Source organism: Apostichopus japonicus, chromosome 19 (assembly GCF_037975245.1).
Source record: "Apostichopus japonicus isolate 1M-3 chromosome 19, ASM3797524v1, whole genome shotgun sequence".
Taxonomy (NCBI): Eukaryota; Metazoa; Echinodermata; class Holothuroidea; order Aspidochirotida; family Stichopodidae; genus Apostichopus; species Apostichopus japonicus.
The window spans coordinates 27,956,982-27,984,706 of record NC_092579.1 but is presented as its reverse complement, the minus strand read 5'-3'; the positions used below and the strand labels follow the sequence as shown (position 1 = coordinate 27,984,706).

General features: G+C 35.7%; 1 protein-coding gene across 3 annotated transcripts; it reads right to left on the bottom strand.

The window, feature by feature from the left end:
• Nucleotides 1-615: 615 nt before the first annotated feature.
• On the bottom strand, nucleotides 616-27,716 carry LOC139959513 (cilia- and flagella-associated protein 337-like). 3 transcript variants are annotated; one of them, XM_071957190.1, is made up of 24 exons: nucleotides 27,160-27,716; nucleotides 25,655-25,829; nucleotides 22,044-22,114; nucleotides 21,276-21,411; nucleotides 19,604-19,853; nucleotides 18,643-18,789; nucleotides 18,278-18,340; nucleotides 17,108-17,336; nucleotides 16,259-16,305; nucleotides 14,855-14,992; nucleotides 14,154-14,342; nucleotides 13,058-13,249; nucleotides 12,542-12,799; nucleotides 11,674-11,838; nucleotides 10,538-10,690; nucleotides 9,390-9,574; nucleotides 8,679-8,801; nucleotides 7,429-7,568; nucleotides 6,545-6,690; nucleotides 5,216-5,436; nucleotides 4,728-4,768; nucleotides 3,125-3,480; nucleotides 1,757-1,903; nucleotides 616-842 (listed from the first exon to the last, which is right to left on the bottom strand). In XM_071957190.1, exons 5-24 carry the CDS (start codon nucleotides 19,832-19,834, stop codon nucleotides 654-656), a joined length of 3,360 nt encoding a protein of 1,119 aa, XP_071813291.1. In that variant the 5' UTR covers nucleotides 19,835-19,853; nucleotides 21,276-21,411; nucleotides 22,044-22,114; nucleotides 25,655-25,829; nucleotides 27,160-27,716; the 3' UTR covers nucleotides 616-653. The 3 variants fall into 3 exon arrangements, with proteins under 3 accessions (XP_071813291.1, XP_071813293.1, XP_071813292.1); XM_071957192.1 differs by having other exon boundaries at nucleotides 22,044-22,106; XM_071957191.1 differs by lacking the exon at nucleotides 27,160-27,716 and adding an exon at nucleotides 26,841-27,109.
• Between the last annotated feature and the right edge of the window lie 9 nt (nucleotides 27,717-27,725).

The window sequence follows — 27,725 nt, the reverse complement described above, 5'->3', positions numbered from 1 at the left end:
GTTTACATGTTGAAATCAATTCATATTTGAATAAGAATTAGATTGAAACTTCTCATAACTGCCCCCCCCCACGTCCCAAAGGTGTAAGGATGGAGATCCCCCCTCCCTTGCAAAAAAAAAGAAAAACCATGAGGAGATTGGTGCATGTGACCTGGTTGGCTTTGAGAGCACATCACAAACATGCATATACTAAATTATTTAAAAAATTATTGAGAGTTTACTTAAAGGGAATAGACAATAACTGCATTAAGGTCAATTTAAAAACTAAGCTGTTAAATAAACATTTCATCACTCTCAGAATGGGAAATGAAGGAAACACTGGCGGGTGGTTCTTCATAATGTTACTACAGTAGCTGTGTGACTCCATTTTAGTGAACTTCATCCATATTTGATTCCAAAATCTCCTGTTTTACAGGAAAAGTAGATCCCGGCCATGATCAGATGACCACCTTGTAAGCTGGGGTCCATGATACAGCTTATTTACTCTCCCATATGTTCGGCTTAAGATTTACATAGCACAAGTTTTAATGAAGCTTCCAAAGGATATCAAATCTTGTAACCATGGCCACTGCATCATGAATATTCGCAGATTTCTGAACTCCAATGCATTTAATGCATAAATGTCAGGGTCAGGCTAACATTCAAATCTTAATTCAGATGTTGGGGAAGTATGTGCTCGGCCTTCCCTTTCTTTCTTTTGCTGGCTTCTCGTCCAGTCGGAAGCTGTTATTGTCCTCAAAGCTCAACTTTTGAAGGTCACTCACTGAAGTGACCAAGAGACCTTGCTGTTGCATTCTGGGAGACATTGGCAAAGTTGCCAAAAAGTCAACCTCTTCTGTTTCCTGTTAGAAAATAAAATACAGATGTAGATTTTTTAGATTGTTTATTTATGTTGCACTTGGCCTTCCATGGAGAGTTGGAAACAATTAAATGCAATTCATCTAAGCTGCTACACTTAAAAATAAAGTGCACGTCCCACCTACTCCCCCTCCACCCCTCTCCCGAATATCTGAAACAAACAAATATTTGAAGTTGGTTTATTAAGTCTCTATCCTGCTTCCCTTACAGTCTATACAAAACCAAGCTGCAAAATTGATTCTGTGCAGAAGAACATATGACAGTGCCAGGGACTGTCTTTTCACTTTACCTTGGCTCCCCATTGAGCCACGCATTACATTCACGGTTCTTTGATTTTATAAATGTATTAATAAACAGGCCCCCAATTATTTTTGTAAGATGTTTACTAAGTGTGTTTCATCATACCGTATAAGAAGTATATCTGCTACTACTTTAAACGTTCCCGCCACCCGTACAAAACAGTTTGGCAACCGTGTATTTTCTGTAACTCAGGCCAGGCTGTGGAACGACTTGCTGTCTTCAGTTGCTAATCAATCCACATTTCTCTCTTTCAAAAAAGCTCTGAAGATCTCTTTAATGAGGCCTTTAAGTAATCCTCTTGTTTCTGTCTTGTTGCTGTTTTTGTTCATTTGTATGTTATATTTTTTCCTTGTAAAGTACCATAGAATATCGTTTTAGTTATGGGGCTATATAAATGCCTTATATAAGTCAAGCCTTCTTCACAATCAGTATCATGTAACCTTTCAGCAGTGTATTTGCCATAGGGGTCCATTACCACTCTTTCCTGGAACCTGATAAATGCTGTAGATGCAATGCACTTTACTTACAGGTTGTGATCTCATTTAGTAAAAACAATGCTTGATGATAGTATAATTCAGTGTATTGTTGAAAGACTTACAGGTGTTACCAAGGCTTTGAAAGGCACACATTGGTTGCCGTAGGTTAGGCCAGCTGGGTCCTTCAGCAGAGAATACATCTCCCTCCTTTGTTTCCGACTCTGCGTAATCCTGGCTAGATTCCTCTCGACGTGTCTCCCCAGGACACTCTGTGAGTGTAAACAACGCAAATATCCAGGCACGTATTAAAAACAGCTTTATTTATTTCAACACCATTTAGATACTAACAGTCTATTTCAACATACGGCATTAGCTTCCGTAGTCGGGTGTCATGTTTCTTTTCAAACTATATGAGGTTACTGCATGTATATTAGATCCTCCTGCAAGTAGGAACTTGCGAAGAAGCCATCTTTGGCTTATCAAAGCCACAAGCTGACCGAAGTCAGTCTCTTAGATTCATATTTAACGTCCCTGATTATGAATTGTCAAATTTCAACAACTCTGTAACTGGACGACATGTCGGTACTGATATGACATTCTGTCGCAACATTTTGATTTTTATTGGCCAAATTTAAATTTCTTTCACATGTGCTTTAAACACTAATATGAAAAATTGTCTAAAGGATGAAACGTTGAAGATTGGCCTACAGTCATTTCAGTACCCGCTGATTAACCTTCAACCTTTTGAAGAAAAAAATCTGGGTATACGGAGGTCATAGTTTGATCAATTACAAAGATTTTACTTTGAGAAGTTATATTGGGAAGTTTGGTTTAATTGATGACTAACTCAAGAAAGGCTTCTTTAAATTGACCAGCAACACAAACTGCTAGTGATTTTCAAGTTTCCATAACAAATGTCTGCTCCTTCCTAGAATGCCACCTCTTTTAAAAAAGAAAACATATTACTGTTTACTATTGAAAACGTCAATCAATTATTTGCATCTTCAAAGTTTGAAACATTACTACTCTGTTATTTTAACAAACATTCTTATTCTGACATTCTCTCCCTCCTTCCCTCTACTCATATTGATTTGTGGTAGTAGATCTCATATATTTATATAGATATCCTAGGCATTGGGTATTACTGTTGCACTTTGCTACTTGGATGATAAGAAAATGCATATGCATGTAGGATATTTCACAAAACCAGTTCTTTGACAGAAAAACTGGAAACCGAGAAATAACACGAGGATGTAAAATAATTCCAAGCAGAGTTTTATAACACAACTCCATGTTTCTCTACCTCTTTAAACTAATTTCTTTTCCACCTTGGAAGAACTTACGAGAAAAATCACGATGAAGGTTGGGCAAACCCGACTTTAAGAAGGAATGGATTAATCTAGAAGATCCTGATTAAATTTGTTACAGCGACTTAAAATTACTTGCTGAATATTAGACTATGAACCCATAATTGAGTCATAACAACTTACAGGAGCGGAACGGACAGTCCTTTTGAACTTTGACTCGTTGTGATTAGACTCTTCATCATCCACAAGATCTGAGCAATTTAACCTTGATATGGTCAGGTCTGGGGTCTGTGATCTCACACTGGTGGGTGAATCGACTTTCCTGGAGGGGGTATTGGGTTCAACAGGAGGTAATTTCTGCGGTGGATCTGTTCCAAAGGTTGGTGAATGATTTGAATCTTGAGAGGCCTTTGTGATTGGTCCATTGAGTTGTATTGATGGAACGACAGGCCTACTAGTGGCACTCTTGCTCGTATGTCCCTCACTATTTCTTGTGTCGTCGACAGAAACTGTTGATTCGATGTCACTTCTTTCGTCGTCTAGAATATAAACATAACAGATATGCCTATTACAGTATAAGAAAAAACATGCTTTAAATGGAGGACAAATACTCCCAACAGATGGTAGTAGGTCAGAATTACTGAGCAAGGTCACAATTTCATTCACATTTCAGAAAACACTGTACCACTGTTATATAACTCCAGGAGATCATTCATCTATTGTTTTCTTTTAACAACAACAACATCATGATGGTCAAGCCTGAAAATCAGTATGATTGTAAACACAAGTTTGGCTCTAATGGCCAACACTACTTTCCTGTTAGTGAAGACCCCTGAAATAATACACTGTGTGTTTAATCATGAATTTGTGCAGAGGAGCATTCAGTATGGCTAGCATTAAAAACTCAGGTAGATATTCAATCTCCCCTGTTTTTGGCCAAAAACAGGGGACTTTGGTGGTATTTGCTATAGGCAGGGAAGATTGTAATGATTCTCCTGGACAGAACGTACCATTTAAAGGTCATATTCTGTTCCCAGACAATGTAACATATCTGAAGGAGAACAATACTCCACTCTGATTACCCCTCTCAATGTATTGTTTCTAATTCCAGAGGGTGACCTATTTCGACCTTGTCTGGCTATACCCCTCCCCCCATCACTCCCACCCCTGCGTAAGGTAGATCACGATTGTCTGAGATATCAACATGATAGCTGTTCTTAATGAGCTTTGACTTTCCTTTTCATGATCTTCTTGTTGGTTTATCAATATAGTCATGTGATATAGTTTTGAATGCCAAAGTACTGCTAGTTAGCTGTCAATGTATGTATGTATATTAGAGGAACTCGCGAAGAAGCCTCATTGGCTTATCAAAGCCGCAAGCTGACCGAAGCCAGTCTCTTACGGTTCTCTGTATCAATAATGTTTTCTGTATCAAGAATTATATCAAAATATCAACTTTTTGAATTTCCTCTGTCTGTGGATAAATATTATAAATTAAAATATTTATAATATTATTTATAATATATATTTATATATATTTTTATATTATATATTTATAATATATTAAATTATTATAAATTTCAAATATTATTTAAATATTATAAAGGAAAAAAAAATTTACAGCTCAATCGCCACAATGGCAAGAACCAAATTTTATTGATGGGTGTAATTGAGTGTTATATCTCTGGTTCCACGAGACATTGTGGCGTTGAGATGTAAGCTAGTCAGCTTTGACTTTTTGATGCATAGGCCTATATCCATAAATAACGAGAGTGTTACAACTTGCCGTTTATGGGATCACCATCTTCTGTTAATGTCCATGGATCTCTTTGGGATATGATAGAAGAGATTTTATTACAGTATTAAATATGAATAATTAATAGAGATCAGTGCGTAGCAGGTAATAATATTTGTACGTGGTATTTTCAGTATCTCAAAATTAAACAAAACTGTGTGGATCACAAAATATTAGTGCTATGCAAAATTTCAACACTAAATTATTCTCTGCTATCCTCATTAGTATGTCGTCCCTGAGATCAAAATGTTAAAGTAAGTCATTTTTGCTATGATAGCATATTTAAACATTCAAAATTAAAATGTAAATGAACAACAGAAAACTGACTGTTCATTTACTTATCTACCTACAAACAGCTGATTTTCTCCTAAAATGTCCCTACTCTTCCACCTTCTGCAGGGTTCTATCAAATAAAACTATTTAAAACATGAACATTTTATGATTAAAAAACCCCTAAAAAGTGTATGCAATTGTAATACCTGGGATGTTGATAGGTAGATGAATCCCTGAGGTTCCATTTATCCTCCTGTCCAAATGTCCCAATAAAGTGTCCCTCTGTGGTCCAAAGTCTAGCGGTACGGTCAGTGGATGCAGATAGGACAAATGTCCCATAAGACATGGTGATGACATCCAGACTGACCACTGTAGCTTCATGGGCCATCCAAGAAAACAGAAGAGCTGGTGTACAGCCTGAAGCTTTCTATGAAATGAAATGTAATATAATATAAATGAAATGAAACAAGCATATGAATTAAATTAACAGAACAAGATTGCATTAATGTAATCTTTTGTAATGCTAAGTGTAAATCTTTTATCAATCCTAGTCATTGTTTTAAATAGGTCATAATGCAGTCAAAAGTATATCATTTGGTCTTTGCAAAATATGGCTGACATTGGTCAAAATGATATGATCAAAGTTCACAAAATTAATGCAGATGTAAGTAGGATAGAAAGAATTTTCTTGTTTTTATCAATGATTCCCAGATTTTCCTATTCTTTCTTTCAAATGCAACTTGGCCAGTATTTGGAACAGACAACCATGCACAAACTGATTCAAAATGGGCAGATATCAGCAATATAAAGAAACTACTGACAGAATTATAATTATAATGTAAGGAAGATAAGCTTAATAGATGGCTTTAGGTAGAGGTAGTTTAGTGTTGGTATCTCATAAACAAGCAAGAAGAAAAGAAGACAGAATTGAAAACAAGTGAAGTTTCTGTAGCCATTTTGATTTTCAAGATATTCTGCTTTAAAATGTCTGGAATGCTCTAAAATGTCTGGAATGCTCCTTTGCGGCTTTATTAATGAAAACATCCACTTTCCTCAGTGTAGTGTCATTTTATCCAAAACCAGGGTAGGTCCATGAGGGGACCGAGCCTACGCCCTTATGGAGCCCACATACTCAATTGGTGCAAGATTATTGTAGTACTGTTGAAAGTATATCATCTTTTTGCGGACCACATTGCGATTCTTTCGCTTGCTATACATAGGCTGGTAACTGAGAATCCCCGGTCTACAACATATCAACATTAATTTTATGACAACAGTCATGCATTCCAAGTTGGAAGGTCATCATTATTTGCTACTAAATATGCTAGAACATCAAATAATGGTCACTGATAATTGTGCACAAATTGCTATGAATGTTTTACTTGCAATTGATAAGCATCTTTCCTCTCAGAGAGATTTAAATGTCTATACATAATATAGAGAGTGACAACCACTATGGAAAGTAAGCTTATTTTTTGCATGGCTAAAACTTGATGTCAAGACCACTGACCCTTAAAGACCAATGTTAGGCTCACCTCCTTGTTTGGGGTCAAGCAATACGTTTGAATATCCCAGATGTAGATCCAACCTCTCGTGTCCCCGGACACCAACAATTTATTCTTCGGATCTGTGGCCAGGGCCAAAACAGACTGATCTGCATACTTACTAGAATAAAAATTTCCTGTCCACAAAAAAAGAGGGTAAAGTTATTTTAATCGATATGATCCTACTCAAAACGGATCAATACTTAAAGGGTACGTGGAAAGTCACTCATCATTTAGGCTGTTGGCAACTTCCTCATTGAGATCATTGTTAAAACTCTGCACTAAGGATGAGAGATCTAGATCTCCAGAAATCATTACCTGTACACAGACTATAGAGTGAAGACCTCGCTACACTGCAAATGGCAAGAAATAGTGGTTTCTGATGGGTGTATATATAATCTTCTGCCTCATAGATAGAGCCCCTGTAGGACCTCTTAAAGGGTTTACCAGGGGTTAAACTCCTTTTGATTTGATAAAGCCTGAACATTCTCAGAGTTACTTGTTGTTCTCTCTTTCTTCTCCACTGCATTTCTTTGCTCATCTCTACCTATATCTGTTTCTTATTTCTCCTTTCGTTATCTTTTTCATCCTTTCTCGGGTTTCCTTCTCCCTTTGTCTCTTATTTTGTGGCCGAAATATCTTTCGTTGAATTTAAGCTTTTGCTTGTTTTTGTATCTTTATTTTTTGTCTATGGTCACTAGCCTCATGCCCTTCGTACTATTTCATTTTTCTACCGTACTGTACGGTGTGCAATGTTTTACTGTATGATAATATGAGATTATAAATTTGGATTGAATTGGATTGGATTCCCCGTTCATCAAGTTTAATTCACAGCTGATTTCACGCCTAAAGGACTATAACTTTTATGCACGTACCTCGGTAATGACTGATGTCGTAAACTGACCAAAAGTGCAGACGACCGGCCTCACTCGAGATAAGTACGGCGCCCTCACTTAATCCCTGGGTAATACGATATTTTAGGAAGAGTAACTTATCGACAGGAGCCTGTGAAAACCTGCGTTAGAATGACAGACAATTACATGTAAATAACAGCTCCGTGGTCATCTCGCATCATATAACAATCGAAGCTGACATAAAGGCAGGCATTTTCGTAAAATGAACGATAAAAGAAATGTACAAAGCTATAATATATTGTATAAAACTAACTTAATTAAATGACCTAACTGTACTTTCTAATACAATCTTGAGTTGCTTCACACACTGTTCCCACTTCTGAGTATCATCTAGGCATAGCATATTATTGCCATTGGAACTTTTCATTCAGTGGAAGTGAAATTGGAAACCAGACACACGCATCTGGGAAATAGTCAACAGCGTTTGTTGATATATATATATATGAATTGATAGGCTTTACATTCTAACCAAATACCTGTGTCATCTATAAATCATATTGAATTTATGCATTCTTTGTTATGTAAATCATAGTCACTGAAGGTTAGATTGCCTACTACGCCTATACTGACTGAAGCAGTGCCAAGCAGAAGAAGAAAACAAAAACTCTTAGAGAAATTTGGGTATAATGTGTGATAGACAAGGCATTGAAGACTCGCCCCAAACCCTGTGCGGCCATCTGTTGCTTGCAATTAACGTTTTGTTCATGTCGCTACAAAATGCAGACAGTAATGAAACGTGAGACCTTGTTATCTTTAGCTGGACCTGAGATGTCCATCGCTGTATCGTTAGTACACTGTGCGGTGGGTATTGACCGCAGCTAGCTGCATACATACAGCTGTATATACGCTGACTGTACACTAGTGTCTAATTACCAACGGTAGCAAGCTGTGTGTGTATTTTCTGGGATCGATGGTGGTGTCTAACACTTCTGTTACACCTCATTGGAAACTAGGTCAGATTACCGGCATGAGACGTTTCTTTCTACACGAGTCTTCACACCCTTTAAAGTAGTATATTGCCAGCAGAATCTATTAATTTACCTACTATTGTCAGGCTTGGCACTGCTCACACATAACTGAGAATTAATTGCAGAAAGTGACTACATTTTATCATACAACTGACAGGCAAGGCAGCCAATTTCTCTTCTTTGAACAAAAGAAAAATGCACTTATGCTTACAGTGCCTTAAAAAGAGGGGGAAAGTCCCTTACCCTTCTGGTGTTTTATGAGAGGACACATGGCGAGAGTTGGGTCTACTGGCAGTTCCCATAGAAACAGATGTAGGTGAACCTCTTGGGTTATCGAAAGACAGAGATGCCTTCAACTTCTGAGTCCTTTGAGGTAAATAAAAGAAACTTATCCCGTTTATAACCTCTCAATATATTTTTCTGTATTCCTCTTAAAGTTGTGTTTGGTGTAGATATTATCAAATTTTCAGTATCATACAATATGAAAACCCCATGCAGCTTTGTCTAGCTAGATTCACTTGTCAAGTTTCATCCCAAATATTTGAAAAACAATAAAATAAGTTTAATTGTTGTGAGAATATACTATAAAATATACTACTTTATTTTTTGGTAATTGTCACTGATATGAAAGAAATGACTGCAAGGTGATATAATAAGTGGAACAGAATAGAATCAAGAATTACTTGCCTTTTTTAAAATTATTCCATGAAAATAATGAAGAGCTTGTCTTTACTAATTTTACCTGTTGCAATGTTATTTAGTTAGTACAACTCTACATGTTTGGTATTAAACAAGCCCAGAATTTCTGAACTTAAAGGCAAACATGTGGCTTAAAATGAAGTAATCTTAATATCTTAAATATTGACAGTGCTACTAAAAGTATGATTTAAAAGAGGGCAGCAGACAAGAAAAAGTGTAGTTTCACCAAGAATACCAACTTTAGCAAACACTTACACCTGAGTGGGCTGACCTCCCCTCAATCTAAAGAGAAGATTCTGGGTCTCTGAACTCCATATTAAAATCTCTCCATCAAAGCTCGCTGTTGCTAGGAGACCAGGAGGGCAGAAGTCTACGGATAAAATGTCATCTTTGTGTAAGTGTCCTCCTCTCCATTCATGCCTGGCTTGCACATGAAACTTCTGAATAAATGAGAACACAAACACCAGAATTACTCAACTTTCAAAATAATTTGAAAGGATGATGTATTTAATTGTGAGTTTGCAAGGTTGAATTATTAAAATAAGTTATTACCAATACATTGTCATAAATATATATAGTTTTTCACAATTTATGTATAACATCTTACATATTTTACATTTTTATATTTATTTCTATTTTCTAATGCACAGTCCCAAAATCCTGCTCTTTTGAAAAAAAACATGGAAATGGACTTACAAAATGATGATCTCTGAGCAGACTGCCATACGAATTACTATGGTACAGCTTCTCTATTATCATCACATTTGGTCTGAGAGTTCAGTACAAGGCAGTTGAAGGTTGGACCTAGTTCTTTTTTTATTAAATTGTTCATTCTGAAAGAGCGCCACCTTTCTTGAAAGTTACATTAAGTTTATATCTCATATTTTCAATATCCTGTCTAGCGATCTAACAAAGCATCCATGGATTTTTAAGTCATCCTTTATATTATTTCAGTACAACATCCTTTCAGAGTCTTCTAATTTGAAACATAAGTCAAGTTTTCCTGCATGGATACTGACTTCTTTCATGTTAGTAGGAACTTTGTAACAATTGACATTTACATAGCAACAAGTTACATTATATACTGTAAGTTCCAGACTTCTACTGTTGGTAATGGTAACAGTTCTAGCAATAAACCTATAAACCTATCATCTTTTTTATTCAGGAGTCATTATCACGGAAATCCCACAACTTTAGCCTGGTGTCGAATTCTCGAGGAATGCTCAAATCTTTGACAGTATAAGATTAACATAATAGACTGACAAAACAATTGGTTCTGTGAAGCACTAATTTACACCAATGCTCTGGTAAGGGTAAGTGGCGAAATGTCAAATGGTTCAACATGCAAGTCTTTCACTAAGTGAATAATGTCAGCCAATAATGACAGACATATATTAACTCACATCAGAGTCACTGTCGTCATAGAATGTAATTTGTCTGCTCCAACCGATTGCTAGGACGCCTTTCCTTCTCCCCAGGGACACTAGACCTGTGACCTCTGAATCTGCAATGGACTCACACTGGTGGATGTTGTGACCATTCTGAAAGTTCCAAACCTGTCAACAAATAGAAAGACACAGAGGTTTGTTGTTACCGATGAAATAAAAGACATTTGCAACCAACATCCTTATCTGAAGATGAAGCCAGGTATAAGGTCTTATTTAAGAGGAGGGGGGGGGGGTTGGTTTTGATGGGTATCTACATAGAATGGTACCAGATTTGAAGTTAAAGAGCATAATTCTTTGTAAGTTCAGGATGGTAACCATATGGAGAAGTTAATTACCTATCTGTAGTCCATTTTGGAATCATAGCTAATCATATTGCCAAATCACCATTGAGAAAGTACTTTCTAGCCCATGGTACTTAATATCGGAACTTCAATGGAACTACCTTAAAAGTTGAAGTTCCATAGATAAATTTCTAAAAGTTTGTAAATCCACCTCATGCTAATTCAATACAACAAAAGAGGATAAGTTTGGGAAGTCAAAACGTAAGGCAATCCTATTTGGTTTGGTGGTGCTCAGTAATGCGTAGTAAAGCAAAGTGAGGTATCGTGAAGTATAGAGCAGAAAGCATAGTGAAGCATGTTCAAGTCTAGTAGTTTAACATGACTATGTGTCCTATAAAGCAAAGCTCACTGCTATGTGTCCTGTAAAGCAAAGCTCAGTGCTATGTGTCCTGTAAAGCAAAGCTTAGTACATGCTATTTGTGACGTATGGAAAATGCTTCAGATCAGGATTTTCCCTGACTTAAATGTACAGGATACTCTATTCTCGAAGTGTTACACATTTCAAATTTAACTATAAACAGGTTTATATTTTGCTAAAATCCTATGGTTGTACTAATTTCAATGCGACAGTCTTTACTGTAACTTTGAAATGAATAACATTTATTACAGAAAATGACAAGTAATGAATTAAAGACTGTACACACTATCTGTTACATGGCAACATGATTTACTGGAAGCAGAGACGTAGATTGCACATTGTCCTAATTTCCTATAGCCAACATCTTTGCAATTAAATTCACCAATATTTACCTTAACAGAACCATTTCTGGCACCCGTGTAGAGCTTTCTGCCTGTCTTACTGAACCCCATACAAGTTATCTCTTCAGTGCCGTGTGCTTCTGGCATGGAGAAGGACTTCCTACCCGATTCTACGTCCCACACGCTGATAGTGGAATCGTCAGCTCCTGTTGCCACCTGTAAGGGAAGGAGAAAGGGAATGAGTGCTTAAATGGTTGGGAGCTATTCCCCCTCCTTTACCTGAGCCCCACTCCCCCTCCCATAGCCCCACTCCCACACCCACAATGCTTGCCACTGGCCTGCGTCACATGCTGCACTTCATAGGCCACAAACATCTAGTCTTAACATAGAGCTGATTCTGATACTTATCCTCTCTTTTAAACCAAAATTAACTATCTATTTGATTTTTCCGAATCATCTATAGGTTTGATACTACATTAATATGTTATAATTATGTCAGCAACTATTTTTCATTAGGATCAAGCAAATGGACAGCTTGGCACCAACCTTTTCACTGATGTTGACAGACAGATAGTTATAAAGAAACTTTTGTGATGGCAGAAGCTCTATTATCGGCTGTGCCAACTTGAGCTGAAAATTTCATCCAATATAGGCCCAAAAAATATCATTAAATATATCTAAAGGGCCCATGCATATAATTAAGTGATTAATGTCAGTCTCAATGCAGTTTTCACAAAGTTTCTTACTTTAATACAAACTAATAAACTTAATTGAGGAAAAGTATAATCCTATATCCATAAAGATGTCCCACTGAAAGGGCCCCACTTCAATCCAAATATATTAATTAACTTTTCTTCAAAGTCTCTCCTTAATTAAAGCTGTCCCTGCATTAAACATTGTTTTGTTTTACTATACATACCTGCTGAAAGACAGAATTATAAATAGCGCAGCATAGTTGAGTGTTGTGGGTTAGAACGATGCTTCTATCCAGCTCTTCTGCTTTTCCGACCTTGAGTTGAGCTAGGTAATCTCCAAATCCGATCACGAGTGTTTGATGCTTGTGTAACACGACCGCTGATTGAATATAATCCGGTTGTTTAACATTCAATAGCCAAGGAAACTTGATGGGTATCGTCTGAAGACAGTTAAACTCGGAAAGATCCCAAACCTTTACAACCTGTGGAAACCATTCATTGAGAAACAAAACTTCAAATTTTTTATCCCTCACTATAACAGGGCACACTTTGAATGGGGACAAACTGCTTATATTATCATCAGTTACTCAAACTTCTGGTTAGAATAAATACTTTATAATTATGCGGAAAAATGCAGCAACGTTCCCAAACAAAATTAATTGATAGATAAAAGAAATTAGCCTAGATATTACAAATTAATTTTGGGAATGTGAAACAAAAGTTTTTAAAATTTCCCTCACCCCGTCTTTCGAGAAACTATAGCCGTGTTTGGTGATGTCATTGATAGCCACAGCCATGATGGTCATCTGATGTCCTAGGAAGAATGCCATTGGCTTATCTTCCATGTAAGGGTTCCATGCAAGGACCTTGTGGTCAACACCTCCGGTCAGGAGTAGGTTAAGCTCACCGCTGTAAGCATAGCATTCAACTCCCTAGTACAAAAGATCGAAAGAAGTTAGGAATAACTCAACCGATGTCATGTGTTTTTAAGTGGTAATGAAAACTAGAAGATAAATTTGTTTAATAATCCATAATGCTATATCAATACCCTTAAACTATGGTTGGTTCTTTCTTTTCTGTTGGTAAACGCCAGTGACAATCCTTAGTGGCTTCAATACATGCATCACTTTCAAACTTATAAACAATCAGAAAAAATTTGATTCATGGGAAAGAAGGGGTTGATGGAGGGGGGGGGGCAGGCGCACAGGGGCTTTGATACCCCAAAAGATCTGTAGATATATAAAGTGACTAATAATTAATAGTACATAAAAGACACCTTCAATTGAACAATTTCTCTGACCATCCAATCCCGATGTCTTATCTAATTATCATAGCCATGAAACGTACAGCATTGGAATGAAGATTGCATTTAATTTTTGGACTGACTTATGAATATGTATGCAATGTTTCTGTTTGTTAGTATGATAGTCCCCTTGATACTACCAATGGCATAAGGAAAAACATACTACTAATAATAATAATATTCAGGATTTATAAAGCGCGGACTTATCCACCGATAACTGTGCTCACAGCGCATCACAATATTACCCTGGTCAACTATAACCTGACAATCCCTCCACATGGCAGCAGCTAAACAGCGCCCAACTGACAGTTTAATCTCACAGGTCTCCATTTATACACCTGGGTGAAGAGAGGTAATGGAGATAAAGTGCCTTGCCCAAGGACACAACGTAATGATCTCGAACCTGCAAACCTTAGGTCACAAGTCCACTGCCTTAACCACATGACCACAACGCTCTCACACCAAAGTGAAAAATATCCTTCTCAATTCAGTTTCTAAAAAGCATTTTCACAGTCCCCTGCATAAATACCTACTTTCCTTCTCTTGAAAATATATCTCCGTCTTTTGCCTCTGACATCGGCTATCACCACAGAGGTCGTACTTGAGCCGCTGGAAGATATCACCAAGTTCTTTTCCGGCAGATATTGTACCTTCCGTAACATCTCGGTGTGAATGTTACTCAGTTTAAGGTGCTTTACATACTCATGATGAACAAACAACTCCTGTAAATTTGAAAAGAAAAAAAAGTATGTGCAAGTTGCTATGGTAACAGTTCAATGGAAAGTAGAATGATCGAATCTCACATGCCCTTCAATGGGCTGAGGTCTACATGTTAAATTTGTAAAGGGCTGTGAGTCTTGGCTTCACTAAAGCAACAATGATTCGACTACTGCAACATATAAATTTGTAGCATTGGTATCAATAAATGTGCTTTACGAATCAAGATATAATAGTCATGCCAAGCTGTTGAATTATTTTATCTGACGTATGAATACTCACGAAAACTCTCAAAAGAAAGCCTACGCATTCAAGATTTGAGAGAAATTATTTCTTGAAGATTATCAGTACTTCAATGAAAATTATATGTACCTTCTTTGAGAGGGAAGTAAAACTTCCCAGCCCTTTTTCTGAGGTCATCACACTTCATTACGGATTATCTTGTACGGAGTAAACAGACATTATTCAATAAAGAAAAGAACATATTGATGCAATCAATGGATAGGGTGGTACTCACAGGCATCCATATCTTTTGAGATCGCTCTGTGGCTTTTCCGTCCAGCTCAAAGAGTCTTTGGCAAGGTTTATGGAAGTAGAACAGATAAATGGAGCCATTATCGCTCCCCATCAACAGCAATGATTCATCATGTGGTTTCTATTGCAGAAGAAATGTATGACTCATTTATGAGATGGTTCTTTCGTTCGACGAAAGTGACGAAACATGCAAAAACCGAATATCTGTTATTGATCAACAGTCACAAGAAATTTGATGAATCTATGGTCCAATGATCAAGACTTGAATCACCGTTGAGGTACATATGATTGATCATCAGTTCACTTTAATGTAATCAGTTCACTTTAACATAATCAGTTCACTTTAATGTAAAAAAGTGCACTTTAATGTTATCAGTTTAGTTTCATGTAATCAGTTCACTTTAATGTCATCAGTTCACTTCAATGTAATCAATTCATTTTAATGTTATCAGTTCACTTTAATGTAATCAGCTCAAGTTAATGTAATATCAGTTCTCTTTAATGTAATCAGTTCACTTTAATGTCAGTTCAAGTTAATGTAATATCAGTTCACTTGAATGTAATATCAGTTCACTTAAATGTAATCAGTTCACTTTAACGTAATCAGTTCACTTTAACGTAATCAGTTCACTTTAACGTAATCAGTTCACTTGAACGTAATCAGTTCACTTTTAACGTAATCAGTTCACTTTAATGTAATCAGTTCACTTGCATGTAATCAGTTCACTTCAATGTAATCAATTCATTTTAATGTAATCAGTTCACTTTAATATGTAATCAGTTCAAGTTAATGTAGAATCAGTTCAATTTTATGTAATATCAATTCCCTTGATGTAACCAGTTCACTTTTATGTAATCAGTTCACTTTAAGGTAAATCAGTTCACTTTAACGTAATCAGTTCACTTTCATTCAATCAGTTCACTTTCATTCAATCAGTTCACTTTAATGTAATAACCCTCACTTTAATGTAATCACCCTCACTTTAATGTAATCACCCTCACTTTAATGTAATCACCCTCACTTTAATGTAATCAGTTCACTTTCATTTAATCAGTTTACTTTCATTTAATCAGTTCACTTTCATTTAATCACTTACATTCACATTTTATGTAGCATTTTCATGGTGTCTAAATTTTGACAATGAAAACACTTAATTTATTTCCCATGAGTGATTTCTGCGCTCAGATCGGGTGTGATTGTGGCTCACAGTTCACATGTACGAAAAGATCGATGAATCACTCTAGCAAATCATTATAAATACGAACGATCACAATGTATTTAAATATCTTCAATACTCAGGAGCACTGTCGGGGAGTGGGGAGGGGGAATGGGGAGTGGGGAGTGGGGAAGGGGTGAAGCAAAACTGATAGTATTAGAATAGATTACCTTGACATTGTACCAATAGTGCAGACAGGTAGGAATATCCTGTAATGCTGTTTGACAGAAGAACAGTACACAATTGCATGTTAGTCACAACAGGTATTCAATGAAGTCACTTGTATAATATTACCCTCCCCTTCCCCCCTCCCCTACTTACACCTAAAATTTTTACCACTGTAAGATTGCAAAAAATCTGTAGTTGTGCAAGATATGACAAAGTATTGCATCATATGCATTTTCAGCAACAACAAAAAATGATTGATTTTTTGCATACTATTTATGTCATGTTGCTTTGAAGTATAGCCTTGAATTTGTATTTCAACAGGACGGTTCACATATCCGCGCATTCTCAGAAATGACTTCAGCATCCCGTATCACACCATGCACCTCCGACAAAGTTACACATTATCTGTGGGCATGCCCACACTACAATTTTCTTGGAAACTTAAATTTACTGGAATATTTAACTTAAAGGGAGTGAAGACTCTCGCACAAAGAAACGTCTCATGCGGGTAATCTGACCTAGTTTCGAATAAGGTGTAACAGAAGTGTTAGACACCACCATCGATCCCAGAAAATACACACTTAGCTTGCTACCGTTGGTAATTAGACACTAGTGTACAGTCAATACATACAGCTACGGTCAATACCCACAACACAGTGTACATAGCAGCGATGGGCATCTCAGGTCTAGATAAAAGATAATAAGGTATCACGTTTCATTACTGTCTGCATTTTGTAGTGACAAGAAGAAAACGTCACTTGCAAACAACGGAAAGTTAACTTTTTCAGAGCGCGGCACATGGTTTGGGGCGAGACTTCAATGCCTTTATATACTTTTATTGTACATCTTACCATACAAGTGATGGATCTCCACAAATCCCTGCGCCACCACGTCAAAAAATTTGAGGACCCTCCCGCTGGAGCTGACCGCTATCATGTTGACATTACCCATTACTACCAGATCGGTATACCAGGCTCGGAATCGTCGGCTCGGAAGAGGCCTCAAATCTTGAGAGTCCTCGCTGATCAAATGGTTTATTTCAAGTTGTAAATTTTGATCAAAAATGCACAAGTAACCCTCCTGCGAGAAAAGCAAAATTAGGTATGACAAAAGTTAATTCTATCTTTCTTTTTGAAGTGCATCATATATATTTGAAGGATATGTATTGTTTGTTTTTTTTTACAATTGCAGTAAATATATCTTTAGGTCATACTCACATCCTCATATCATTTTAATGGTGTAGTGGCCATATAAATTTTTCAAATTTGCTGATAATTTTTAAATGCATCTAGCAAAAACAGAGCAAATGATGTGATCACATCAAGTGAGCTGTAAATTTAATATTCAAATCACTTATGCAGAGAAATGTTGAATTTTAGTTTCTTAATTTTTTTTATTTTCAGTCAAAACGACCTCTAGACAAGTCACCCTCCTGCGAGAAAAGCAAACTAGGTACAAAATTTAAATCTATCTTTCATTTTTATGTGCATAATATGTATTTATTTGTTTTTACACAATTGCAGTAAATATCCAGCTTCTTTTGGTCATAACCACATCCTCATAGTATTTTAATTGTGTAGTGGATATACACACATTTTGCAAATTTTGCTGATAATGTTTTAATGCATCTGGCAACAACAGAGTGAATGATGTCATCACATCAAGTGAACTGTAAATGTTTTATTTTAATTTTTTGCTTTATAATATTCAAATCACTTACTCACAGAGGTAAGAAACATTTCTACCAAAAAACATTAAAGTTTAATTCTTACATCTTTCTATTTTCAGCCCAAACCCATTTCTAGAGAAAGAATCAAATAATTTAACCAATAGTAATATAAACCACTAAAATCATATGTACATTTGGTGACCTATGGCAAAAATTTTGATGTTTTAGGCATGCTGCAGAGCTACTAAATATTAACTGGCCCAATTTGCTTGAACATTTTATGAAAGTTTGTGCCTGATGACAGAAAAAAGTGATATATATCTTTAAGCATAAAAATAACATCTTACTTTACCTTACTGAGACTGATGAATCGAACAGGATTTTCCATGACAACAAGCCCTAGGACTGAGTCTTGCTGTAAATAATATTTAGGAAAAAGACAATCTTTCATGATGCTACTGAAATACTTTCACTATCTGAGTGTCAAAACAATTTTTTTTACATTAACAGTATGCATTTCTTTTTTACCTGACAAAATTGCTACCACTCATTTGATTTTTTAATTTTGTTCATTATTCTCATGTCCCACCACATAATTCAATTCCTTATAGCCATTAATAATTGAACTGTGTACTACTAAAATCAATAGAATACGGGTCATAAGTAATATATAATTGTTGAAAAGCTACCCCTGAATTAGTGTGCAGAACTTCTCACCTTAATTTGAGGGATATGTATAATAGTTGGTTCCATCAAACATGCTACTCCTTGCTTATGGATCACTTTGTCATTCTCTCGATAGTGCAGGAGCATGTAGGTACAGAACTCATTCCAGTCCACCATACCGTCAGCAGATGTATCAACCTAAAACGAAAGTATTAAATATTAGTTTTCGTTGGATAAATGGTGTATATATATAAAATATATTTTGATTGTCTTTCAGTTGTAAAAATGTACAACAGATTAAGACTTGGTCTTATAAATATGAACCAGATAGAAAAGTATGTAATCTGTGTTTGATGCTTTTCAATTTACACTTGTATCGTTTTTGCATTGATTTCAATTATTAAAGAAAAAGTGATTTTGTTTTTCTTTTCAGCTGATGATTGCAAGAAAGTTAATTTGGTTACCTCCAATTTTACAAAGAGGTCATAAATAAGCCTTTAATTGGTTAAGATTAGAAGAGAAGCAACCAAGTATTTTTATTAATTATATTTATAATTATTTTTATGATTAACTGGTATGTTAGGGAAGGAGCAGATTCAGGATGTTAAAAAGGAGGGGTGTGGCCATTATGAGGTCATTGAAGCCAACTCCCATGTAGGGGCATCTAAAAATTTTAGATGTGAAATGGTGCATTCTGAGGTATATTTAGGCTATAAATGAAGTTTATAACTAGGTCTAGACTCTACATGCAAGGTACATGTGGTAATAACTACTTTTAACTTTAAGTGGGGGGAGGGGGGGTTGAAAAGTGGGGTGTGCACCCCTCACACATCTACTGGACCTGGTATTTTCATTCTGGAAGACACTGCACAAGTACTATACTGCATTCATTATAATACCAAATACCGCAGTCAGAACTTTACCAAAGTCAATCAAAAATGCCGTTTTTAAATTTTCATGGCTTTTGCCAACATTTCATTTAATTTTGACAGCCTGTCTCTTATCAACTTACTTTTGCAAAGAGGAGTTCCATCTGCGTATCCCATTCCGAGGTATCGATGCCCATGGAGGTCAGCATGCTCTTAAATTCCCCGAGGGTGACGTTGCCCGGTTCTCTCTTGATGACCCTGCCTGGAGAGAATGTGCCGTCCATCGGCATCTCGCTCGTAGGCTCGTGACGGTCAAACTTCCTCATCAACATCTTCAAGTGATCCAGCTTGATATGATCTTCAAATCTCTCCATCGTGTTTCTCCTATGTAGTCTGCCAGAGAAAACAGAAACAAAGTAAACAACTACATTGATTGATAGTGGTAAGTAACATCTTTCTCCCTCTAGAACAAGCCAGAGACTTTTAATAAAATATTTCCTGCTGTCAGCTGTCCATCTCTCCGTAGCTTAGTTGCAACCATACTAAATTGACTGCATCTTTGCTTGGATGATTGTGAGTCGATCAGTCTGAATTTATCCTCCTTCCTTGAACAGAATCAACCAATAAATAATTAAATACTGTAATTTATGCCACAATATCTTGAAATTTTTTAAAATTAGGCTGAAAAGTTGGCAATGAAATAACATTCCAGCTGATAAATATTACTTACCAAGGATAGGAAATTCAAAATTGAAAATGTTTTTTCCCCCTTTTAGAAATGACAAAGTTTCATCATTAACATTTAAAATATTTCCAAAACGGAATATCACAGGAAAATTTTCCACATCACCAGATTATCCAATAGGTCTAATCCTGAAAAAATTACATTTTCACCACTACCTTGTTTAAGTACCATTTGTCAGCTGAGTTTGATGGATGATATCGCTTACCATTGACTTGTTATTTACATGTATAATTTATACACTTCACTTTCATTGCAAACACTTTTATTGTCAGAACTAATAATTAATTGTCAGATCTATACATGGATGCTATTCTCTGTTGCCATGGAGACAGGTGTAACCAACAATCAAATGGATCCTTAAAATCATTACTCCATAGGCTGTAAATATGTAACGATAAGAAGAAGGTAATCAATATATGTGCAAAGTGGAACTTGCCAGTGTTAGACATAACAGGTAATTGAAACCTCTAGAAACTGTAAGAAACGTGATTAATAATGGGAAAAAAATGTAAATTTAAAATAGAAATAATGAATGACAGATTCAGGCATTTGTTTGTCTGTTTTTTTTCCTACTTCAGAGTCTATTTTCCAGGCTTGGTCTAAATTCCAGTTTCTTTGTCATCAGTTATTGCACAGCACTATTTTTTAAAATGTTTGATCAAGGTCGATGTAGTGTTGATGATAAAAGCAGAGTGCTTCTCAATCTATGTGTAAAGTCATATTTAGATTTAATCATCTCTACTTTTATAGCTATTGTTTAGACAAAGTTTTGATATATTGTAATGGTTTACGTTAATTCTCCATGGAAGCCTCCAAATTTCATTTTTCAATGCTTTTAATGTGAAAAAAATGCAAAAATGCAAAATATGCAACAAAACAATGTTGTGCTATAAAACCAGTGAACATCAGGATTACAAATCCTGTGCTTTAACCACTGAACTATATCTACCCCATAATTGGTTTATGATCAAAGAAAATATTTAGAAATACATATTTTACATTTTCAGAATGTCAGCACTTTGTTTCCAAATTTCCCCTAGAAGTAAGGTATGTACAACAAAATTTTTTACCTCTATTCCTTAACACATCCTGACATCTATGGGGCAAAGAGAGCTGTATTTAAACTTGTAATGTTGTTAGCCTCCCTTCTTGGTGGGCAGCCATCTTGGTCATTAATGAGCAGATACTGCTTAAGTCAATCATTACCTGTTGGAGCAAATAACACTGATTACATGATTCTTAAATTTAAAAAAATGGCTTTGTGGTTTCACAACACTATTAAAATCAGCAAAACATTAGAAAGCAGGATATAAAACAGCAAATTTATATAAATGGATAAAATAGCAGCTTTCCTTTCAAAATCATACACTGTATTTCCAAATCTTTTTTCTGCATTGAACAAACAACTAATGATCCCACCCTCACCCTACCCTTACCCCGGCCATACACTCTCAAAGGAACGAAAATATCGAGCACATAATAAATTCTCCCAATTTTTTCCATTCAATACTCAAACTTCAGATAGTGTACTCTCTACAAAACATAAAGAATTACAAAACATGAAAACAAGAATGACTTCATGTAAAATATATCAATATATAGTTATAATCTACATCAGTCACTTTCAAACAAACATTTACTGTACAGAACAGTGTGAAAACTGATCTCTTGATTTATCTCCAGTACCAAACAGTCACCCTCATATGTCTCCTTTATAGTAGTTAAATGGAATTTTAAGCAGATTTATACATAAAATATTAGTTAACTTTTGTGTGTATGTATCACAAAAAAGTGATATGTATCACCAGCTGCAATTAATGAAGAAAAACAGTTTTTACCTCAAATTTTAGTCAATCCACGATACCCTTCTGGCTTGGGGATGAGATGCATACAGTTGTAAACTAGCTCCCTTAAACAAATGAGAGACAAGTGAAACCCAAACTTCTCATTGATGTGCACTGCACTTAACATAAATGATTCAATTAAAGTGATATGTTTGGCAAACATAAAGTGGCAAATACCCCCAGGATGAGAAACTGATACACAAAGGATGAAGAGATTTCAAGAAGTCAATGAGTAAACATTGATGAGAATCGGACTGGATTGTTGGAGAATCAGCGAGGTGGTGACAAATACTTCAAGCCAGAGGAGAGAGTGTTTGGCAACAGTTACCTAAAGGATATGATCCAGACATTGCCATGGTAACAATGAGTACCTTTTTATAATTGTTGTAATCATTTACCAAATTCTTGAGGACTATATACAGATAGAATCTTAAAGTTTTCAAATCATTTGAATAATACAATGTATACATAAGGAACCATATACAGTTTATACATACACATATATATATATATATATATATATATATATATATATATATATATATATATATATATACATATATATATATATATATATATATATATATATATATATATATATATATATATACATATACATATATATGTATGAATATATATATATATTTATATATATATATATATATATATATATATATATATATATATATATATATATGGGCAGGGTCAAGGGAAATGTAACAATTGGGTTGAAATTGGAAATGTACAGAACATGGTCAAATGTGGTATGGCTAGATAGGTAAAGAGGTATATTTTACCACTGTGCTTGCAGAACAAAAATATACTAATTTAATAAAAAGTTATAGACATATATAACACATGCCAATTTGCACTTGTGTTATGCCAAAAATTCTTGAATTCTGGGGATATTTTTAAAACCAAATTTTTCCTAGTACAAAGATGACTTCGAAAGATTACTTACACAGCCTAGTAGTCATGGTCAATATTATGCATATCACAGGAATAATTCCCCTTCAATGTCTATAACTTGTCAATTAGCAGTAATTGCTAATTACCTGATTTGTCCCTCCGTTACCTGTCCCTCCGTTACCAAAAAAATACATTTTTTTAATTTCTCAGTCATTCAAAGCTGGAAAAATTTCATAATTTGTATAAAACACTTTCTTAAAGTTAACCACTAAAGAAATGTTAAACCAAGGAGTTAGCTACTTTTTATGCTATAGTAAAGAACAAGTGAAGTAGTGTCCCTCCGTTACCAGTAACGGAGGGACAATTGTTTACTGCAAGATTGTGCACAGATTCCTGCCAGTGGGAGTGTACTTGCTACTAGTTGTGTGCTAAGAATGGAATTTTTGACTTCCTGTTTATGTGAAGAGAGCAACAGCTTGACTAACATTAATTAATTCCTCAGAATGTAAAGTCATGGAAGTCAAGAAAAGCTACATTTGAGTTAGAAAAAAACCACACCACAAACACTGGCTGGAAGGTACAGAATGGAAGCTTTCATTCATACACTGCTGATGCCAACCATTTCAAAAATGGGAGCAATCTTTCAGCTGTGAGAATCAAGGACATTTTCTTCCATTTGCAAGAGCTTCCAAAGCCACTTTCCTTCAGCAAGAGCAAACTCAAAATTTGTTGATCAGGATTAAAAATACTAGAAAAAGTTTGCAGACATGCAGGCGCGTAGCCAAGGGGGGGGGCGAAGGGGGCAGCCGCCCCCCCTTGAGCATAATTTTTTTTTTTTTTTTAATGTTTTTATGATATCGCTAGTATTTTCAAAAGAGAAAATGCTAAGATGCAACTTACAAGGCCTGGGAAGTGCCTTTTCCAGCGATCTGGGAGGCATTCTAAGCCAAAATTTTCTTGTACGCTTCGCGCCAATCATGGTGGCGCTACGCTTAGATAGTTTTCAATGCCGAATCTACAGTTTCGCCCCTCCCTTGGCAAATTCCTGGCTACGCGCCTGCAGACATGTTCAAAGCATAGTTGTGATTGGAATATTGTTTTTTATTTTTATGATATTGTTGTTTTGTTTTGAGTTTATAAATATTGCAGGAAGTTAATTATAGTTTCTAAACCACAAATACTACATTCAGGCATACTGAACCTTTCTGCAGTGCAGTAGCTACTGTAACAATATCATGTTATGTCTCAAAATGTTTTTGTATTATTATTGTTGATAGTTGTTAAATTGTTATAATACCACTGCATTATTACAGTATGGTTTAATCATTAAAGTTAGAAGTTACCTCAGCATTTCACTTTTAAGCCCAGTATCAATTACTGAACCAAGTGGTTTCTGCAAAGTACTAGTAGTATTTGGAAGACAAAATGTGACTGGCATACTACTGTAATGAAATTTCTGCACATGGTACAGTACCTGTGAACTGTCTACTGTAAATATGTGATTTACTGACTTGTTTTGAAGTGCACTAGCCACCAGCCCCCCCCCCCCCCAACAGTTGCTAATAATGCAGTTAGAGAGTGCTAAATGATGAAGAGTGTTTAAACTTGTTCTTTTAATCAATTTCTTACATTTTTATTAACCACTAAAATTGCTAATGTTTTGGTGAACATAGCTGTTGTTTTAATGTTCTTATCCTTGTTTCCCTAAGTAATATAACTTTTAATCCAATAGCAATAAAATATTGAATCTGAAGCAGCAAAAACAGGCAAAAGGCTACACTAAACAACACTGAACATTTTGTGTCCCTCCGTTACCATCGGAATTGTCCCTCCGTTACTGTACAAAATCAACTGTAGATTTGACAATTGATGCCTGTTCATCTAGTTTTTCCTTGGTGTATGTGAAGCAATATACCAGCCAACACCTGATATAAGTTACATGGTCAGTGTAACTTAAGAACAGTTTATTTGACATCTTCAAAAAAAAGTGTGAAAACACGTGTTCATTTGGTGTCCTTCCGTTACCATGATGTTTTTCATGCCATATTTTTCTCACAGTAACAGCCACAAGAATTAATTTTATGGGTATGAAGCAAGTAACTACCTGTCTAGATAACCACACAAGAAATTGCAACATACTCCCTCAAAGTAATGCAAAGAGAGACAAAATGTGTAAGGAATACAGACAAATGTCCCTCCGTTACCGCTTGACCCTGCCCATATATATATATAAATGAAAATCGTAATGAGTTGGAAAATCAAGAACAGTGAAAAAACTTTCAGCCTCCACCGGGATTCGAACCACGGGCCTCCCGCTCTGTACGCGGACACCCTAACCACTAGGCTATGGACGCTGATTGTATGTCCAGAGGTTCGAAACCGGTAAGGAAGATCGTAATTCCACTGTAGGCGTTTGTCACCTATATCGAACAATACTAGTTCTGTTTTTGGTGACATATTTTGCCATACTCTAGAGATCAAACATGATGCTATCCAACTCGAAAATCATTTGTGATTCCTAAAGCCGGATCTCGAAAGAGATACTTTGAACAGACTTTATGTTAATGCAATGGAGGTAAATATATATATATATATATATATATATATATATATATATATATATATATATATATATATATATATATATATATATATATATATGCAAGGGTTAATCATAATAAAAAAAACAGTCTTACCTTTGCCTGGTATCACAATTTCTTCATCATCATTTACGAGTCTTACATCGCACCATGCATGTATAAGATAGCCACATCACACAGTCTTCCTCTCTCTTTCCACTCTCTCTCTCTCTCTCTTCCTCACTGCTGTTTCCTTGGACAGGAAGGATCATTTCTCTTGCTAGTGATGGCTCTAATTGTTTTCACAAAGAAACACATTATGTGTAGACTTATAACTTTCAGCATCAGTTTCAGTGGTCACAAGAAGATGTAATTCTAGGAGATGATAAATCACTCATGCATATCAACACACAGACAATTTCCTTGCCAACCGATTGCAGGTAAAAACCTAACTATATGTGATTAACAAGAATGCAAGCTACTGAACCAAATCCATTCATTAAAGCAAAGAAACTTCAGTCTTGTTCTATTTAGAAGATATTTGAAGAAGTCAAAAGTAAGTTGCTTGATCATGGAGGTACAGGCTGTCATTTTAGTTTCCAATGTGAACAGTGCCACCATGCATGGCACATCAGTGCAGACAGAATAATTCATGCTGTGAAAATATTAAATGCTGTGAAAGGACGTTATATCATGCAATGACAAAATGCACTGTGAAACATCCTTAAGAATATGACTTAAGGCCATGAATGGGAAATGGGGAATTTGCCCACTCCCCCCAACGTTTTTTAATTTTTTTTTAATTTATCGCAGTACTGCTAGAGTTATGGAAGCCCATTGTGTCAAGTTATGTCAACATGGAGGCCAGGGGGGGGGGGGCTTATAATCAATAACACCTCTATGGGTTCCTGGAAAAGATATGGGCACATTATGGACCTAACATGAGGTGACCAAATTTTTTCCAATAAATCCTGGGACATGATGTTGATCCCCGCCCCTTCCATTTTGACATCAAGAATTAAGTTTGGAAATTATACATTTAAAGGGAGGGTGGAATTTTGAGTGCCTCTGGATATTTTGGTGACTCTAGGCATTTTACCCACGATAGAAAATGTAATGCTCACAAAACTTGGAAGGTAACTAGGATTCTCCTTATACATATATTACTAAATTCATAAAGATGTTTTCTGTGTGACATACAGCCCAAGAAATGAATCAATGTTCAGAGATGCCTTCATCTGTAACACTAACTAGTAACAAGTAACAGTGTAAGTCATGTAATTGTTAACAAGTCAATGCTTACCTTTCTACAAACGGAGGTTTAACAGAAAAATTGGAACTATATGCAGGGCCGTTCTACAAATTCGAGGATATTCCCGGAATATGAAACCCGAGGCACGTCCTCTGAAATCACGCTTGGTTAACTCAACCAATAACGATGTTATCCTCAAATCCAAACATGAAGTTAGCTATAGTCTAGCCTAACAAACAATACTAGACATAATGTGAAACTCATGTTAGGCTAAGTTAACTCAGTCGATATCCAATCGAGAACTGCTACCGCACTGATCTATGCCTGATGTACGTCTGTTTGGTTAAACTTTATATTTTAGAAGCATTACCATAAGCACATTTCTTTTCACTATGATCTTCGTCAATCTTTAACTTAGGCCAACAGCTAGGCTCCTATCTTACTCCTAGTAACTTCTTAGTAATTGTGTGTTGGAGTAGCCTACGTTTGACTTCACCTGTAGTGTAAGGCTGCAACATGCGTCCACTGCACTAGAGTAAGTTTACCCTGATACATGTGAAAACCATGTCGTTTGAGTGATTAAACTCTTTTCTTCGCACAACAAAATTTTTTCATCGGAAAACAAAAATTAATGTTCTGAAGAGAAAAAAATCCTTGGAAACGAAAAATAATCATCGGGGAGCGAAACATTTTCTGCGAAAGACAAAACAAAAAATTCTTCGGAAAACGAAATTATATTTGCGGAATTATTTTCTTCGGAAATTAATTTCGTTTACCGAGGAAAATATCGATATTTTCCTCGGTAAACGATTTTTTTTTTTCTTTTCGAAAAACGAAATATAATCTTCGGTAAACAAAACAATACGTACTTCTCCAGAAAAAAAACAAAAATAATCATCGGAAACTAAAAAAATCTTCGGAAAACAATAACAAATC

Coding starts and splice junctions, on each gene's coding strand:
- LOC139959513 (XM_071957190.1), bottom strand. CDS start 19,834: ATGGAGAGATTTGAAGATCATATCAAGCTGGATCACTTGAAGATGTTG. Junction 17,337..18,277: donor GATTCATCAGTCTCAGTAAG/GTAAAGTAAGAT, acceptor CTTTTCTCGCAG/GAGGGTTACTTGTGCATTTT. Junction 9,575..10,537: donor ATGACGACAGTGACTCTGAT/GTGAGTTAATAT, acceptor TCATTTATTCAG/AAGTTTCATGTGCAAGCCAG.